We start from the raw sequence: 16,390 nt of genomic DNA, 5'->3' as shown, positions 1-16,390 counted from the left end.
CAGTTGTGTTATGCATAAAAGCATCTGATCATTTATAACCTCATAATTAGTTGCGTATTAATTTATTATTATTATTAGTAGATAAGTAACACGAAGAATTCAAGTTTATGCGCCACATCTTTCAATTGCTTCCAATCAAAAGTAACCAAACAAAGTTTACCAAAAACTTGTTTGCAACATACAAACAAAATGAATTTACTACATACATACGTATCCACAAGGTTAGGCAAGGCTACAAAATGATTTTACATGTAACACCAAAATATAGGTAATAATATTTCCATGTAGCACCAAAATTGTATTAGTCTTTGGCCTTCAAAGATGATTATCACAAGCATGACTACGTCTCTTTATGATTACCCTTTGAAGTTCCTCAAAAGATTTTGCTGATTTTTTGGCATGCCTCTACTTCTCCTTCCCTCCCTTCATAGTGATGGTTTCCACGGTTTTAATTGTGGCCAAAGTAATAAAATACTAAAGTAATTAGTAAATAATAAATGAGCCGAGCTCGAGCTTAAAAAACTACTTCCAAGTCAAGTTCAAACTTTATTAATAGAGCTCGAAACAAGCCAAAATAGAGCTTACACGAGCTACTCTCTAAGTCTCAACACAATTTCGTTTACAACCCCTGTATACAACATCCAAGAGTCGACAAAACTCGTGTTAATTTTAAAAAAGTTAACATATAATTTACAAGAATTAACAAATAATATACAAGAATTTTTAATAGTGAAATGAAAAAATATGTTATCACTCTGCCGTTTGAAGTATTAATATATAGTTAACAATTATACATAGAAAGTAACTTTATTTTTAAAATAATAAATATATAGTTTTTTATTATTTTATTTAATATATTATAATAGTTTATTATTATATTTACTTTTAATAACATAATTTTTTTTCTTTTTTAAAACTATATATTCCTTTACCATTTTTTAATGATTCCTTTTTCTTTTTTTTTTAGAATATACATTAATTTATCAAATAATTTAATACTTCTTTAATAATTTACGTTTATAACTTGTTTCTAAAACTTAAGTACGTAAATGTGTTTGATTTTTCCCTCGACATTCCGTTATAAGTTTTGTTAAAAACGAAAATGTACTCAAAATAAAGTATCTATTTGATATCATAAAACGCTACAATGACAAACTAAACCGTTCTAATGGTTTAACTTTCTAAACAACATGTTTTATTTTCAAATCATGTTTGTTTTATATTATCATTTTCTCGATTTCGCCGCATCGCGCGATGTGAAAAAAACTAGTTATCTTCGTTAACCAACAGAATCCCCAAAGATTTTTTATAGCCATCTTTCGTCTTATTTGTTGTCAGTCTCTTGGTTCCAAAGTTATACTTGTATTTGTATTTGTAGTTGAAATAAAACAAGAAGATTTCATAGAACCATAGTTAAACGACGCCACATTTGAATAGTCGTACTATCTCGTTGACCCATGTGTTTACTCTACTTCTTATACATATATTCACACAATGCACTTCATCCATTGATTCATGAGTTTCAGAAGATGTAAATTTTGATCTTGAATCAAACATGACGTCATCTTCATCTTGGGTATCTTCTGTTTCATGTTCTTCAACTTCTGTCATACCAGAAAACATCTCAGGAGCTTCACTCATACTTCAATGGCTGAGATTCATCTTGTTCTCACCATGCCCACAAAGAGCACTCTTATCCACCGTTGATCTCATATTCTTGTTCACCCTCTTTGTTTTTGCTGTTCAAAAACTCTATTCAAGATTCACCTCCAACACATCTTCTGTTAATGAACCTCTTATTGCTAAAAAGAGAACCACTGTTACTACAAACATTTGGTTTAAGTTGTCTCTGGTTGTTACAACCGTTTTAACTGTTTTGTCTACTGTTTCATCAGTTTTGGGGTTCATAGGAAACACACAGTCCCCATGGAAGCAGATAGATGGAATCTCTTGGTTGGTTCAAGCAGTTTCTTTCTTGGTTGTTACTGTTTTAATCATCCATGAGAAGAAGTTTCATGCTGTTACTCACCCGGTCTCGTTTCGTGTTTTCTGGGGAGTAAATTTCATTGTCATTGCTTTGTTGGCTTCTTCCGGGATCATCCGGTTAGTTTCGGGTAGCGGAAATGCTTCATCGTTCGTATCTGACGACGTTATTTCGGTGGTATCTTTACCGTTTTCGGTTTTCCTGCTCATTGTTTCGGTAACCAGCTCGACTGGGATCACAGTGACAACAGAATCTGTATCACTAAATGGAAACGGTAATGGTAAAGTATCCGATGATGATGAGTTGCATAAGTCATCTAATGTAAGTGGATGGGCGTCGGCTTCAATCGTGTCGAAATTCTTCTGGATATGGATGAATCCGTTGTTGACGAAAGGGTACCGAACGCCTCTGAAAATCGAAGACATCCCGACGCTTTCTCCAGAGCATCGGGCGGAGAAAATGTCTAAGCTTTTTGAAGAAAAGTGGCCTAAAGATCATGAAAACTCAAAACATCCTGTTCGAGCCACGCTGATTCGGTGTTTTTGGAAACATGCCGCCTTCAACGCGTTCCTTGCAATAGTTAGGCTCTCGGTTATGTACGTGGGACCGTTGTTGATCCAAAGATTTGTGGATTACACTTCGGGAAAGAGAACATCGGCATATGAGGGGTATTACTTGATACTAACCCTTCTTGTTGCAAAATTTGTTGAAGTTTTGTCATCCCACCAGTTCAATTTCCATTCCCAGAAGCTTGGAATGTTGATCCGGTCGACGCTGATAACTTCATTGTACAAAAAGGGGCTACGCCTCTCGTGTTCAGCTCGACAATCACATGGTGTGGGACAGATAGTAAACTACATGGCTGTAGATGCTCAACAGCTCTCTGATATGATGCTTCATTTGCATGCTATTTGGCTTATGCCCCTCCAAGTTTCTGTGGCATTAAGTATTCTTTATACATGCATTGGCCTGTCAACTGTGGTCGCGTTGATTGGACTCTTACTGGTTATGATCTATGTGATTTTCGGTACTAGAAGGAACAACAGGTTCCAGTTCAATATAATGCAAAATCGCGACTTGAGGATGAAAGCAACAAATGAGATGCTTAACTACATGAGGGTGATCAAGTTCCAAGCATGGGAGGAACATTTCAACAAGAGGATTCAAGCGTTTCGTGAGTCTGAATACGGGTGGCTTGCCAAATTCATGATCTCCATTGGTGGAAACATGATCGTCTTATGGAGTACCCCTTTGTTTATTTCTTCGCTCACATTTGGGAGCGCGATATTTCTTGGTGTCCCACTTGATGCAGGGACAGTTTTCACTGCCATGTCTTTGTTCAAGAACTTGCAAGAGCCGATCCGTACATTCCCTCAGTCCATGATAGCCCTGTCACAGGCCATGATCTCGTTGGGAAGATTGGACGGGTTCATGCTGAGTAAGGAGCTCGATGAGGGAGCAGTGGAGAGGCAGGAGGCTTGCAGTGGCAGCATGGCGGTTGAGGTCAGAGATGGGTCTTTTAGCTGGGATGATGAAGTTGCTGATGGTCCTGTAGTCAAGAATTTGAACTTTGAGATCAAGAAAGGTGAACTTGCAGCAATTGTTGGAACTGTGGGGTCCGGGAAGTCGTCTCTTCTTTCATCCGTTATTGGTGAAATGCACAAAATCTCCGGAAAGGTACACAATCAAACTTCACGATAATTCAAGTAAACATTGGGTAAACTTTCTTGTTAGACATATTTATTAAACTTAGTTATGTTAATTATGTATTTATTCGGATTTACTAAGTAGGATAATTATGTATTATAAGTACTCGAACGATTAGATGATAGGAGTGTGCATTGGCTGATGATAAGCGGGTAAAAGAATTCGAATAACTGCCGGAGGCAGTTACCCGCCAAAAACAACCGCCAAAACAATGCATATATATATTGTATTACCGGCAATATGTCCGGCTATCAAGACATTCTTACTATCGTTTGAATTGTCCATTAACATCATCATTTATCATTCATCCTTTCAAATAATGCCTATTCAATTCGGTTCAATCATGCATGAGCACTTCAATTCAGTCACTAATTCCGCTGCACAAACATCTTCTGATCCCCAACATAGTGGTATCAGAGCGGAACCGGGGAAGAAGATGATTGAAATCAAATCATCATCCACAGTGTTGCCTTGTCAACACTGCACGGATGAAATGAAGAATAAGAACAAGCGATTTCAACGTGAGAAAACATGTTTCTACTGCCATCAACCAGGGCATCAAATCTACGCGTGTAACAAGAAGGAAACTGATGAAGCGACTCAGTTGATCCGGCAAGCGGTGAACATGGGAATACAGAATCAAGGGAGAGATAGCAGTAATCATCAAGAGATGATTGTAGTCGGTACCGAAGGAGGGCTATGGAGCGATATTTGGTACGTTAGTTCTGTTATTAAACACCATATGGCTGGAAATTTAAACGTATTCAAACGTATAAAACATATTATCGGGGTTGATACACAATCCGGGGAAAACAATTTTTTGTTTACACGTGGGGTTGGATCGGTTGAAATCAAAACTGGAAACGAAACTATGAGAATTCAAAGTGTCTTCTATTCTCCGGAATTAGACCGAAATGTTTTGAGCATGGATCAATTAACAATGCAAGGATTCACTGTTAACAAAAACGGTGATACTTGTAAAATTTATCCTATGTTCTCTATTCCGGTTGATAATTCCGTGAACGATGCGAGTGGGTTGACAAAGGAAGAAGAAATTGGGTTAAAAGAAAAACAGGGTATTATAGAAGAAAGTATGTATGATGATGAATTCAAAGAAAGGTATTTGAATTCGTATTTTGAAGAACTGGATCTATCGGCACAAGAACCTGACTGGAATATGATGATCGTTAAAGAGATGGAATTTCATGAATTCGCTGACTGCAAATCCTTTCTGGACTTGCTTGATGATCGAGAATTTGTGTTTAAATACAAACACATGTTGGAGATGAAATTTGAGGAAATGGTCAAATGGTTCCTGTATGATTTTATGGGATTAACCACAAGACCGCTTCCACCATTTGCTCCAAACAAGAAGAGGATAAACCTGTTAGGTTTATACATACTGGTGGCAATCGACGGTGGATACAAGGAAGTCACTACGGAAAATTTGTGGCCTGCAATTGCAAAAGATCTAGGATTTGATTACGATGATGGAGATTACATGAGGGTCATTTATGCCATGTATCTCGACATCCTAGAATACTATTATAAATACAAAACAATACAAGGAAATGTGCAGGACAAGAAGGTAGTGCATGAAGAAGGAGGGTCATCCACGGATTTTCACAGAGAAGCAAGAAGGGCAGATAACGATTACCCACAATCTGCAGTTTCAGGACAAGTTGCTCTCTTCGCTGGAGTTGATGATGCTGATTGGAATCAAGGAAAGAAAAGGAAGCGGTTTAACTTCAACTATGCTAGATGGGCAGTCGAAGAAGCAAACCGGAGTGTGATGGAGAAAACTTTTAAACATAACCAAGTTTAAGGGGGTTATGTTAGACATATTTATTAAACTTAGTTATGTTAATTATGTATTTATTCGGATTTACTAAGTAGGATAATTATGTATTATAAGTACTCGAACGATTAGATGATAGGAGTGTGCATTGGCTGATGATAAGCGGGTAAAAGAATTCGAATAACTGCCGGAGGCAGTTACCCGCCAAAAACAACCGCCAAAACAATGCATATATATATTGTATTACCGGCAATATGTCCGGCTATCAAGACATTCTTACTATCGTTTGAATTGTCCATTAACATCATCATTTATCATTCATCCTTTCAAATAATGCCTATTCAATTCGGTTCAATCATGCATGAGCACTTCAATTCAGTCACTAATTCCGCTGCACAAACATCTTCTGATCCCCAACATTTCTTTCTTTTGATGTTATAACAGGTGAGGGTATGTGGGAGCACCGCATATGTTGCACAAACGGCATGGATTCAAAATGGGACGATCCAAGAGAACATTTTGTTTGGTTTGCCAATGGACAGACAGAAATACAAGGAAGTAATAAAAAACTGTTGCTTGGAGAAAGACTTGGAAATGATGGAATTTGGAGATCAAACCGAGATCGGAGAGCGTGGGATTAATCTCAGTGGTGGTCAGAAGCAGAGGATTCAACTTGCACGCGCTGTTTATCAAGATTGTGACATTTATCTTCTTGATGATGTGTTTAGCGCCGTTGATGCTCACACGGGTTCAGAAATATTCAAGGTAATTATTGTAGGATCAATGTTCATGCACTAATATTGATGTACAAAATCTAATGTTTTGTTATTTATTTATTTATTTATTTATCTTATCTTTGCAGGAGTGTGTGAGGGGAGCCCTTAGAAACAAAACTATCTTGTTGGTTACTCACCAAGTCGATTTCCTCCATAATGTTGATCTGATCTTAGTAAGTATCATAATCTCGGATATTGTTTATTGTTTGTATGTTCTCGTTTTAACTTGAACTGTGTTAGGTTATGCGAGATGGGATGATTGTTCAATCAGGAAAGTATGATGAACTACTAGAATCTGGTATGGATTTCAAAAATTTAGTTTCCGCTCATGAGACCTCCATGCAGCTAGTTGAAATGGAGCCTACTACATCAGATAACATCTCCCCTAGACCTCTTCAAAAATCTCCAAGTCTACATCCTCGGGAAGAAGATCAAAAGGCGTTAGAACGATCCAAATCGAGTTCTATCATAGGAACATCAAAGCTAATCAAAGAAGAGGAGAGGGAAACAGGAAGAATCAGCTTAGGTGTCTATAAGGTTTATGTCACTGAGGCGTTCGGATGGTGGGGTGTGCTTATTGTTTTGTTGTTCTCATTACTGTGGCAAGCCGCACAGATGTCAAGTGATTACTGGTTGGCATATGAAACTTCTGATGATCGCGCCGCCTCCTTCAACCCTTCACTGTTTATAGAAGTTTATACAGCTATAGCCGGTGTTTCGTTCCTTATGGTATTTGGTAGAGTTATTTCTTCAACAGTCCTTGGGCTTCAAACTTGTCAGATTTTCTTTAAGAAGATTCTTAACAGCATACTTCATGCTCCAATGTCATTTTTCGACACTACACCTTCTGGAAGGATCCTTAGTAGGGTAAAGATTCATAACTTTCCTTTTTGTGCAAATATAAGCCGGACTAACAACAAACAGTTATTGAATGATCGTACGCTTTTTCATTCAATCTTTTCAGGCATCGAGTGATCAAACCAACATCGACATATTCCTTCCTTTCACAACAGCCCTGACTCTTTCTATGTACATAACATTAATTGGCATTATTATAATCACTTGTCAGTACGCATGGCCAACTGTGTTCTTACTGATTCCACTCGGTTGGCTCAATATCTGGTACCGGGTATGTTTCATTTATGTTATGTAGTTAGTGAACAATAACTAGATTTGAACAGTTGAACTTATGAACTGATTTTTTCAGGGGTTCTTTCTTGCAACATCTCGTGAAATAACACGACTTGACTCGATCACAAAAGCGCCCGTTATTCACCATTTCTCAGAGAGTATCTCAGGCGTTATGACGATAAGGTGTTTTAGGAAGCAGGACAGATTTGTTCAAGAAAATGTTGATCGTGTGAACGGAAATCTGCGAAATGATTTCCACAACAACGCATCGAATGAGTGGTTAGGATTTCGTTTGGAGTTCATTGGAAGCTTATTTCTATGTATTTCCACTACTTTCATGATCCTCTTGCCTAGTAGCATTGTTAAACCAGGTATATATGCATCTAAATCACCATCTTCTTTCTGCTACTTTAGATAACTAATCATGACATGGTTTACAGAAAATGTTGGATTATCACTCTCGTACGGATTGTCACTCAACGGAGCATTGTTTTGGGCTATATACATGAGCTGTTTTGTAGAAAACCGGATGGTTTCTGTTGAAAGAATTAAACAGTTCACTAACATACCTTCAGAAGCCGAATGGGTGAAAAAAAACAACACCCCTCCTTCAAAGTGGCCTTCTCATGGCAATGTAGAGCTCAAAGATTTGCAGGTAACATGCCAACATGATAATATGTAATCTTAAATCCAAACACGTATCAGTTCTGAAGGGTGATTTCAGTTAAAGTTCTTGATTGCTTGTTATTTTATAACAGGTTAGATATCGTCCAAACACGCCTTTAGTGATCAAAGGGATCACCCTAAGCATAAAAGGAGGTGAAAAGATTGGTGTGGTTGGTAGAACTGGTGGTGGGAAATCAACTCTGATCCAAGTTCTGTTTAGGTTGGTGGAGCCATCTGGTGGAAGTATAACCATTGATGGCATCAACATCTCGACCCTCGGATTGCATGATCTCAGGTCACGGTTTGGGATCATTCCTCAAGAACCCATCCTATTTGAAGGCACTGTCAGAAGCAATATTGACCCCATTGGTCAACATTCCGATGAAGAAATCTGGAGGGTAATCTTATATATAATCTGTTTTTATAAATTCTTGCTAAATTCTTTCCCCATGGCCTTTTTTCCATTGGTTCATCTGATGTGAGAATTTGTTTTGCAGAGTCTTGAACGATGCCAGCTTAACGATGTTGTCGCTTCAAAACCTGGTAAACTAGATTCTGCAGGTACTAGAAACCGACCCGAAGATACATTTTCTTAGTTCATAGAATCAAAACTCATGTTTTTTTGTTCTTTAGTTGTTGATAATGGCGATAACTGGAGCGTGGGACAACGACAACTTCTATGTTTAGGAAGAGTGATGCTAAAGCATAGCAGGCTGTTGTTCATGGACGAAGCAACGGCTTCTGTGGATTCACAAACAGATGCTGTAATTCAGAAGATCATACGCGAGGACTTTGCTGACTGTACCATCATCAGCATTGCTCACAGAATACCAACCGTTATGGACTGTGATCGTGTTCTAGTCATTGATGCAGGTAGCTCTTGTTCTTGTCTTAAATACACGTTCATGTTAAATCTGTGGTTTTGAACTTGAACTCGTTTGTTGGAAACAGGTTATGCTAAAGAATTTGATAAACCTTCACGGCTGATTGAGAGACCTTCGCTGTTTGGCGCATTGGTTCAGGAGTATGCAAACCGGTCTGCAGGGTTATGAACCGTTACATATAGAGTTTAATGTCTATTATAGTTATTATTATTTGATTTATCATTTATATTTTAGTTTGTTTGTCGGCCATTATTATATCTTTAGTTTCAATATTTGGATAATCATTGACGCTTTATCAATTGTACTGGAATCAAATGAAACCACCTTTATCGTGTTGAACCATTTTCAAGACCGCTTAGCTGGTTTAGGATCTGCTTTGTCCAGATCTGCCACCTTTTCTTTGCGTGACCGTCCTTTTCTTTGACTATCAATATGGACACCATTCTCATTTCTCATCAACATCAAAATCTGGTAGAAGGCCATGACAAACTACCCTTACCCTAGTGGTATCATCTTCACAATTTGAATCAACCTTCTATTTTCTAGAGAATGCTTTTTAACCAACTTCTTCTCTTCTTGTTTAGTATCAAATACTTGGCCTAGGTAAAAATTTAATTGCCTTATTTTCATGTGCCCTTTTAATGGTTTTAAGTTGGGACTCATAATGCTAGTATTAACATCATTAAAATTTGACCCACTTTGAAAATTGTCATTGTCTAACACTCCATCTCCCAAATCTAAATCTTGTTGATTAATGACATTGATATTGTCTTCTACATCTAAGTCAATATTCAACCTATAATCTGTCACATAACTTTATAATCAACCATAGTATTATCTTCATCAACAATGAATTCACTATCACTATCACTATCATTCTAATCACTTCCATGTTTATCTTGATCACTTCCATGCTCATTATCATCTTCCTGATCATCTTGGACATTATCATCTTCCTGATCATCTTGGACATTATCAACCATAGTATCCTCTTGGACATTATCCTCTACTATATCATCTTGGATATCATGTGAAAACATTTCACCATAATCCAAGTCACCAATGTCTTCTTCTTCCAATGCACTTGGCTGCCCAATCTCACTACTTGATTGCCCAACCTCACCTGATTGACTAGTCCCACCAGATTGTCCAGTCGTATTTGATTGTCCGGCCACACTTTTAAAGACTATTGCTGCTGGGACAAAAGCATAAGGTCCAGGATCATTGTTGGGTCTAATTTGGTAGTCTAATGCTATCAACAATGTCAAGTCAACAAAGTCAACGCAACGAGTCAAAGTGCAAGTCAACACAAGAAGATCTGGTGAAAAGATCGGCTTGTGAAAGCTCGGGATATGATCGTTATATTGTTTCGGTTAATTAAATATATTTTGTGTAGACAAAATATATTTAATATTATTATAGACTAAGCATGTTTAAGTGATAGTTTTTGTGAGTTGTTAATTATACTCTAGCTGGGGCCTAAATGTAATTAGCCTAAGTGGTTTAGGCTATAAATAGATAGAGATGATTAGCGTTTAGTAACACACATTCTAGGGAAATTTGGGAGCTAATTTGTATTATCATTTGCAAATCATTATCCAAGGGTTCTCAAGATATATTTTTTGTGTGTGTTCATCTTTAATTCTTATCAAAATTAGACTTTTAGCTCGATTTGATCCTACAATCATCAATCTCTTCAATAGTAAGCTGTCTTTTTGTTGGTGATGTGAAATACTCCTTTATGTTCTTTAACCCATATTGGTTATGCACATCAATGACCTTATGCTCTTCTACATGTCGAACCAACCTTAAAGCATCACTGTCATTACTTAGGTCTTCAAGACCATTATCTAAGTCTTTTTCAGAATGTAAGTATTGGTATAATATATGATCAGTTCCGGAATAGCCTAACAAATTTATCATTAAGGAAACCTCATGCACTGAGAATAAGTCGATATCAATAAGGTCCACATAGTTAATCTTACCTCCAACATAAGTACGAGCTAGAGGATTTGTTAACCTACCACCATGATTGTGACATTTGCAATTTTTGAACATTGTACAATCTCGATCATTTTCGTGTTTAATAAAATGTTATATTTTATTTATGAAATGCGTAATCGAATGATCGAGCAAAATGATATTCGTAACATTTCCGAAACAAAATCCAAGTCACACATGCCTTAACACCTTTATATAACCTAAATATTAGGATAAAAGGGGTTAAAAATGACAAAATGCGATAATACAAGTCCAGGGGCCAAAACTGCCAAATTGCAAAACATTTGCTCTGCACAAGGCTTACGGACCGTAAGCCTGGACCCCATACGGTCCGTAAGCTGTGCCCAGCATAGCAGAACTTACCTGGCAGCAGCCTGTTCTTTCCTTAGCCTCCAAGCTCATGAAATTTCCACCATTTCACCTCGTTTGGACATGTGTAATGCCACTAATCAGTCCCTAACACCTCATGGGACACTTGGCTTGATTTGGTGATCCTTTGATCACTATAAATAGCCTTGTCCTCATTCATTTCAACTTGCTCATTTCCAAATTCTTTCTCCCATCTCTTTAGAGTTTGTTTCCGGTCCTTGGAAGCCTCCTACTGAGTTCTGAAAGTGTTCTTCAACACAAGTAAGTGCTCTTTCCAAGTCTATTTCATTATTTGGCTATTTATGAGCAAAAAGTCAAACAATTTGACTTTCTGTTTGACTTTCGGTTCTAACCATTTTGGTCAAGTCAAAGTTCAAATTGAACTTTGCAACATGATAGTAATCACGAAGGTATTAATCCCTTGCAATTGCACCTTTTGATTATCACGTTTAGTAGGCAAAATGACGAGTCAAACTTTTACGAAATAAAAGTCAAAAGTGCATTTTACGACGAAAACATTTTCGGGTATTAAAACTTAAACCTTTGACACCAAATCAGTTTTATAACATTATTAGACATATTCCAACATGTCTAGCTCATCATTTCTAGTTTTGTGCTTTTTCCTTAGTCGAAAGTCGAGCGGTTTGACTACCGCTTTGACCTTCGAATCTGACCCATTTGATCAATCTTAGGATTCGACCAATCGCATTTTTATGACCATAGTAATATAGGGAATAACCCTCTGAGGTTATACCTTATGGTCATGTCGTTTGGTTAGTCATATGACGAGTCGATTTTATGTACTTTTAAATTGCCGAAAATGCCCTTTTGGAGCATAAAATAATTTTAAGCATATAAGACCATTGTTTTGACATCTAAACTAATCACACAACATTATTAAACTTTTTTGACATATTAGACTCGTCATAGGACTTATTTAACCATCCGAACCCACAGTTACGCATACGACCCGTTAATGTGGCGTAAACCACTTTAACAAGTCGTATCGGGTCAAAGCACTTAGGAACCCTTTCCAGTCAGAATGTGAACCATATTATATAAGACCCAACACTCGTTTGGTTTATAAACCTCAATCTATCCGATTCTTCGTTTAAAGTCATTATACACTAACATATAGATATCCAACATATTAGGAAACTCTGAACCATTGAGCTTTGCTTAATCATTGAACAAGACATATACGCAATCCAAGTGACTACATAGTCCCCTCTTTTACGTTTTTAAAATGTTTTGGGGTGATTCATATGTGCCTATCACTACTTTCATGTTTTCAAAACATTATACATGGTTTAATTACCTAGTATACATAGTACATGGTTTCAAAACAGTATACATGGTTTAAATACCTAGTATACATGGCTTCAAAACATTACACAACATGCTTACATTGTACTAGACTTAATGGTGCGTTGAACTCAACAATGATACATTCATTAACACTGATCATGCCGACCGATAGTATGTTATGGTACCATAGGATTGACAACCCCATTCTCGCTTCCTAGGTTGTTTGGAAGTTACATCTGGGAATGAAAGAAACTGAGTGACATTATTGATAAACCTTTGTCTTTATAAAGGTTTGTCCGACAGTCGACAAGGCTTGAATGTATTCACAAACAATTCATATTTGTTTTATACAATAAAAGCAATTGTTTTATACAAGACAAAACTTTTTTATTAAACAAGACATTTTGTTGAATTATACAAGACTAGACAAGATATTTGGTTTATACAAGACAAGTCATTTGTTGGTTTACACAAGGGAAGTCATTTTATTGGTTTAATTAAGACAATACATTTTGATTAATTATTACAAAGGCACAATTGGTTATTAAGTTAACCATTCATTATTTTCTTTTAAATCGAATGATTTTCATATGGTTTTATAAAAGAATCACTTTTGACCGAGATATTTATATTTATGGCTACTTTTGAAATCACTTAAACATTTTCTTTTAACACTCAAAGCCATGAGTCTTTACCACAAAACCTATGTTACTCACTTTCCATGCTGACTTTATTTTCACATATGTTTCAGGTGCTAATGTATGATTTGCTAAAGCATGCTACACATAGGAGAGACTCAGGCCTTAGTTTACTTTAAAAACTTAAAGAAAATTGTTGTATGTTGTTAGAATTTTATGTTCAAGACAATATAAACTATTAATTAAATAAAACAAAACCTTGTATACCATGTGTTTGAAAAAATTTCTGTAACGTGACTCCCCGACATTTCTGTCGCGGTTTGTTGTTTTACGCGGTCGGGGTGTTACAATGATGAATCCTTAAGGTGAAAATATAGCGGAAGCCATCTGCATTTTTCAACAATTTTGAACATTATCAGTATTACGTATTACAACTTCCTCACTGATTACAATGAAAACAACAACAAAAAGAAGAAATTGAGGGTACATTATCGTATAGTAGCAACACTTGTTCGTGATTAATCGATTCTCGTAAGTACCATCCCTCCGATTGCGACATTATAAAAGAATCGTTGCTCTTAAACCTAAAGGACGGGTTGGGGGATGATGTGAATGAATGAGGGGTTTTGGGGTTTGAATAGAGGGAAAGAAGAAGGGTAGGTTAAAAGACTTTAATGCCCTCACGTGGGCCGACTTGAGTTAATTGTAAAAATTAACAGAGTTTGAGGTAAAGGATCTAACGTGTTAGGGTTTGTAAACATTAAGTAGGTTTTCTGTAATTATTTAAGTTAAAGGACACACTTTGCAATCCGATACAAACTTAAAGACTATTCTTGTAATTTGCTCATCTACAAATACTATTGGACATCGCCCTGGCCAGATGACACGACGATTCACCTTTAGGTTACCATTCACAAGAGTAATCAATCTTAAAGATCATGCCATTTTTTTCGGGCGTTCCTCAGGATGTAATCGCTGAGAATAATCTAGAATGGATGCAAAATTCCATGTTCACTATATTATTAGAAGATATAAGCTAGATATCTTATATTAATATATGTCACATTTTAAGTTAGGATAAGGTTATTCTTTATTTTTTATTCATCGATTATGTAGGAGATCTAGTAACCGCTCATGTATATATGTAAGACAAATGTAATCATGTACAGATTACCAATTTCTGAATACAGAACAAGAATACGTTTACTCTCAAAACCCTAATTTACATTATACCCAATAAACTGGTATCAGAGCCAGACCGATTCATCTCAAGAAATATCGAATTCATTCTGAATCATGACAACAAACGGAGGAATACAGATCCAGATTCCAAAATTACTAGGCCAGAATTACTACCACTGGCATATTCAAATGAGGGTTCTGTTAGAATCACAAGATCTTTGGAGTATGGTGGAAGAAGGATACAACGATCTGCCTAATAATGCTTCAGAAAATGATCGAGATGCACACAGAGAAAAAATCAAGTAGGATAAGAAAGCACTACATATTATTTTTCAAGCGGTCAATGAAAGTGTATTCGAAAGAATAGCAATATGCAGAACTTCAAAAGAAGCGTGGGATGTGTTACATAAAGCATACAGAGGAGAACGAAGAGTAAAAACGGTAAAACTCCAAACCCTAAGATGTGAATTCGATGCACTTAGAATGAAAGAAAACGAGACATTAGAGGATTATATGAATAGAATAACTGTCATAGTGAATCAGTTACGTTTAAACGAAGAAAATATTACCGAACAACGTGTTGTTGAAAAAATTCTTCGAAGTCTTACTAGGAAATATGAATCCGTAGTGGTGGCAATAGAAGAATCAAAAGATCTAACAACAGTTTCTACAGAAGAACTTTTAGGCATCCTTCAATCACACGAGTTAAGGATGAAACAGTATTGTTGGTGCACTTGTGTCTGTACTTTGTCTGTATTCGGTCACGATGTAAACGATGTCCTTGTCAGTCTTGTAAGTTGACCAAGTCAACCATCCTCCGGTTTGACTTGGACAACAGTTTGTAAATGTTGAAGGATGTTCTGTGTCGAAGGATAGCTCATCGAAGGATATTGTAGATCCTTCGATGGCATCGAAAGATAGGCTTCGAATGATAGACCTCGAAAGGTGATCTTTCGAGGTCCCTGCAGATCCTTCGAATGCCTTGTCATCGATAGATGATCCTTCGGACCATCTATCGGATCCTTCGGACCAGACATCATGGGCTGGGTATAAATTCCCATGCAGTGTGTTGAGTTCAAGAGATGCACACAGACAGAAAGATTGAGAGCTTTGAGAGCATTCTGTCCGAAACTCACACACACACTTTGAGAGTTTACATGTTAGATTTGTAAACATTGTGCTTGTAACCGAAACCTTCATTTGCATTAATACATTGGTGTTAATCGGTGAACCCTTGTGTGTTGTGTTTATACTTGCTTAATCTCGGTTTGCTTGCTAGCTTGGATTCCGCACTCGCTAGTGGGTTAGTATAACAAGGTTTGAGGTTCGTCATCCTCCGACAAAGGGACCTACAAGTGGTATCAGAGCTTGGCTCTTTACCTTGTTTAAAACCGGGTTATTCAAGTTCTTGGTGTGTGTTTGAACACTTGGTTTAACACCCGTTTTTGTTGGTTTTTCTACACTTTTAAACTCTTTTAAACTGGAAAACGTGTTTTAAACTTACCGGGAGTGTTCATAAGTGGGTTGGGTAACTTTAAACTTGTTTAAGTGATTTGGTGTTTTTCCGACGAATATTCCGGTTAAAGTTCCGGTGACTGGTTTTAGGATAAGGTTATCCTTTTTGGGCAACCTTTTCAAAGTTGGTGGGAAAGTACAACCTGCACATACCGTCTTGCCGAAAGTTGACTTACCAACCCATCACCTTTTCACCAACCTGTCATATCAGCGTCAGTTGTGTCAGAAGGTCTCGAAAGATATCTTTCGACATCGAAAGATCATCTTTCGACTATCTTTCGATCAAGGAAAGCTCGAAAGATTATTATCCTTCGATCCATCCTTCGAAGTCTGAGACATATCTTTCGATAAAGGAATCTATTCGAAAGATAAGTGTCCGAAAGATAGGGATTTAACTCGAAAGATAAGGATCTTTCAAAAGGGAATCCTTC

General features: G+C 36.9%; 1 protein-coding gene across 1 annotated transcript; it reads left to right on the top strand.

Moving 5' to 3' along the window:
- The first annotated feature begins 1,435 nt into the window (after positions 1–1,435).
- LOC110899390 (ABC transporter C family member 14) lies at positions 1,436–9,280 on the top strand. Its single transcript, XM_022146272.2, has 11 exons — positions 1,436–3,661; positions 5,934–6,254; positions 6,352–6,438; positions 6,506–7,132; positions 7,230–7,394; positions 7,473–7,767; positions 7,837–8,051; positions 8,155–8,460; positions 8,560–8,623; positions 8,696–8,935; positions 9,014–9,280. The coding sequence occupies exons 1-11, from the start codon at positions 1,556–1,558 to the stop codon at positions 9,112–9,114; spliced, it is 4,527 nt and encodes a 1,508-aa protein (XP_022001964.1). The 5' UTR covers positions 1,436–1,555; the 3' UTR covers positions 9,115–9,280.
- The last annotated feature ends 7,110 nt before the right edge of the window (positions 9,281–16,390 follow it).

This window comes from Helianthus annuus, chromosome 1 (genome assembly GCF_002127325.2).
Source record: "Helianthus annuus cultivar XRQ/B chromosome 1, HanXRQr2.0-SUNRISE, whole genome shotgun sequence".
Lineage (NCBI taxonomy): Eukaryota > Viridiplantae > Streptophyta > Magnoliopsida > Asterales > Asteraceae > Helianthus > Helianthus annuus.
Note: the sequence above shows the minus strand (reverse complement) of the source record. Positions and strands in the feature narration are given on the sequence as shown.

What these genes read in the sequence shown, in the direction of transcription:
- LOC110899390 (XM_022146272.2), top strand. Translation starts at nt 1,556, where the DNA reads ATGACGTCATCTTCATCTTGGGTATCTTCTGTTTCATGTTCTTCAACT. An exon ending in CTGGAAGGATCCTTAGTAGG is followed by an intron (nt 7,133 to 7,229) that starts GTAAAGATTCAT and finishes CAATCTTTTCAG; the next exon opens with GCATCGAGTGATCAAACCAA. An exon ending in TGGTAAACTAGATTCTGCAG is followed by an intron (nt 8,624 to 8,695) that starts GTACTAGAAACC and finishes TTTGTTCTTTAG; the next exon opens with TTGTTGATAATGGCGATAAC.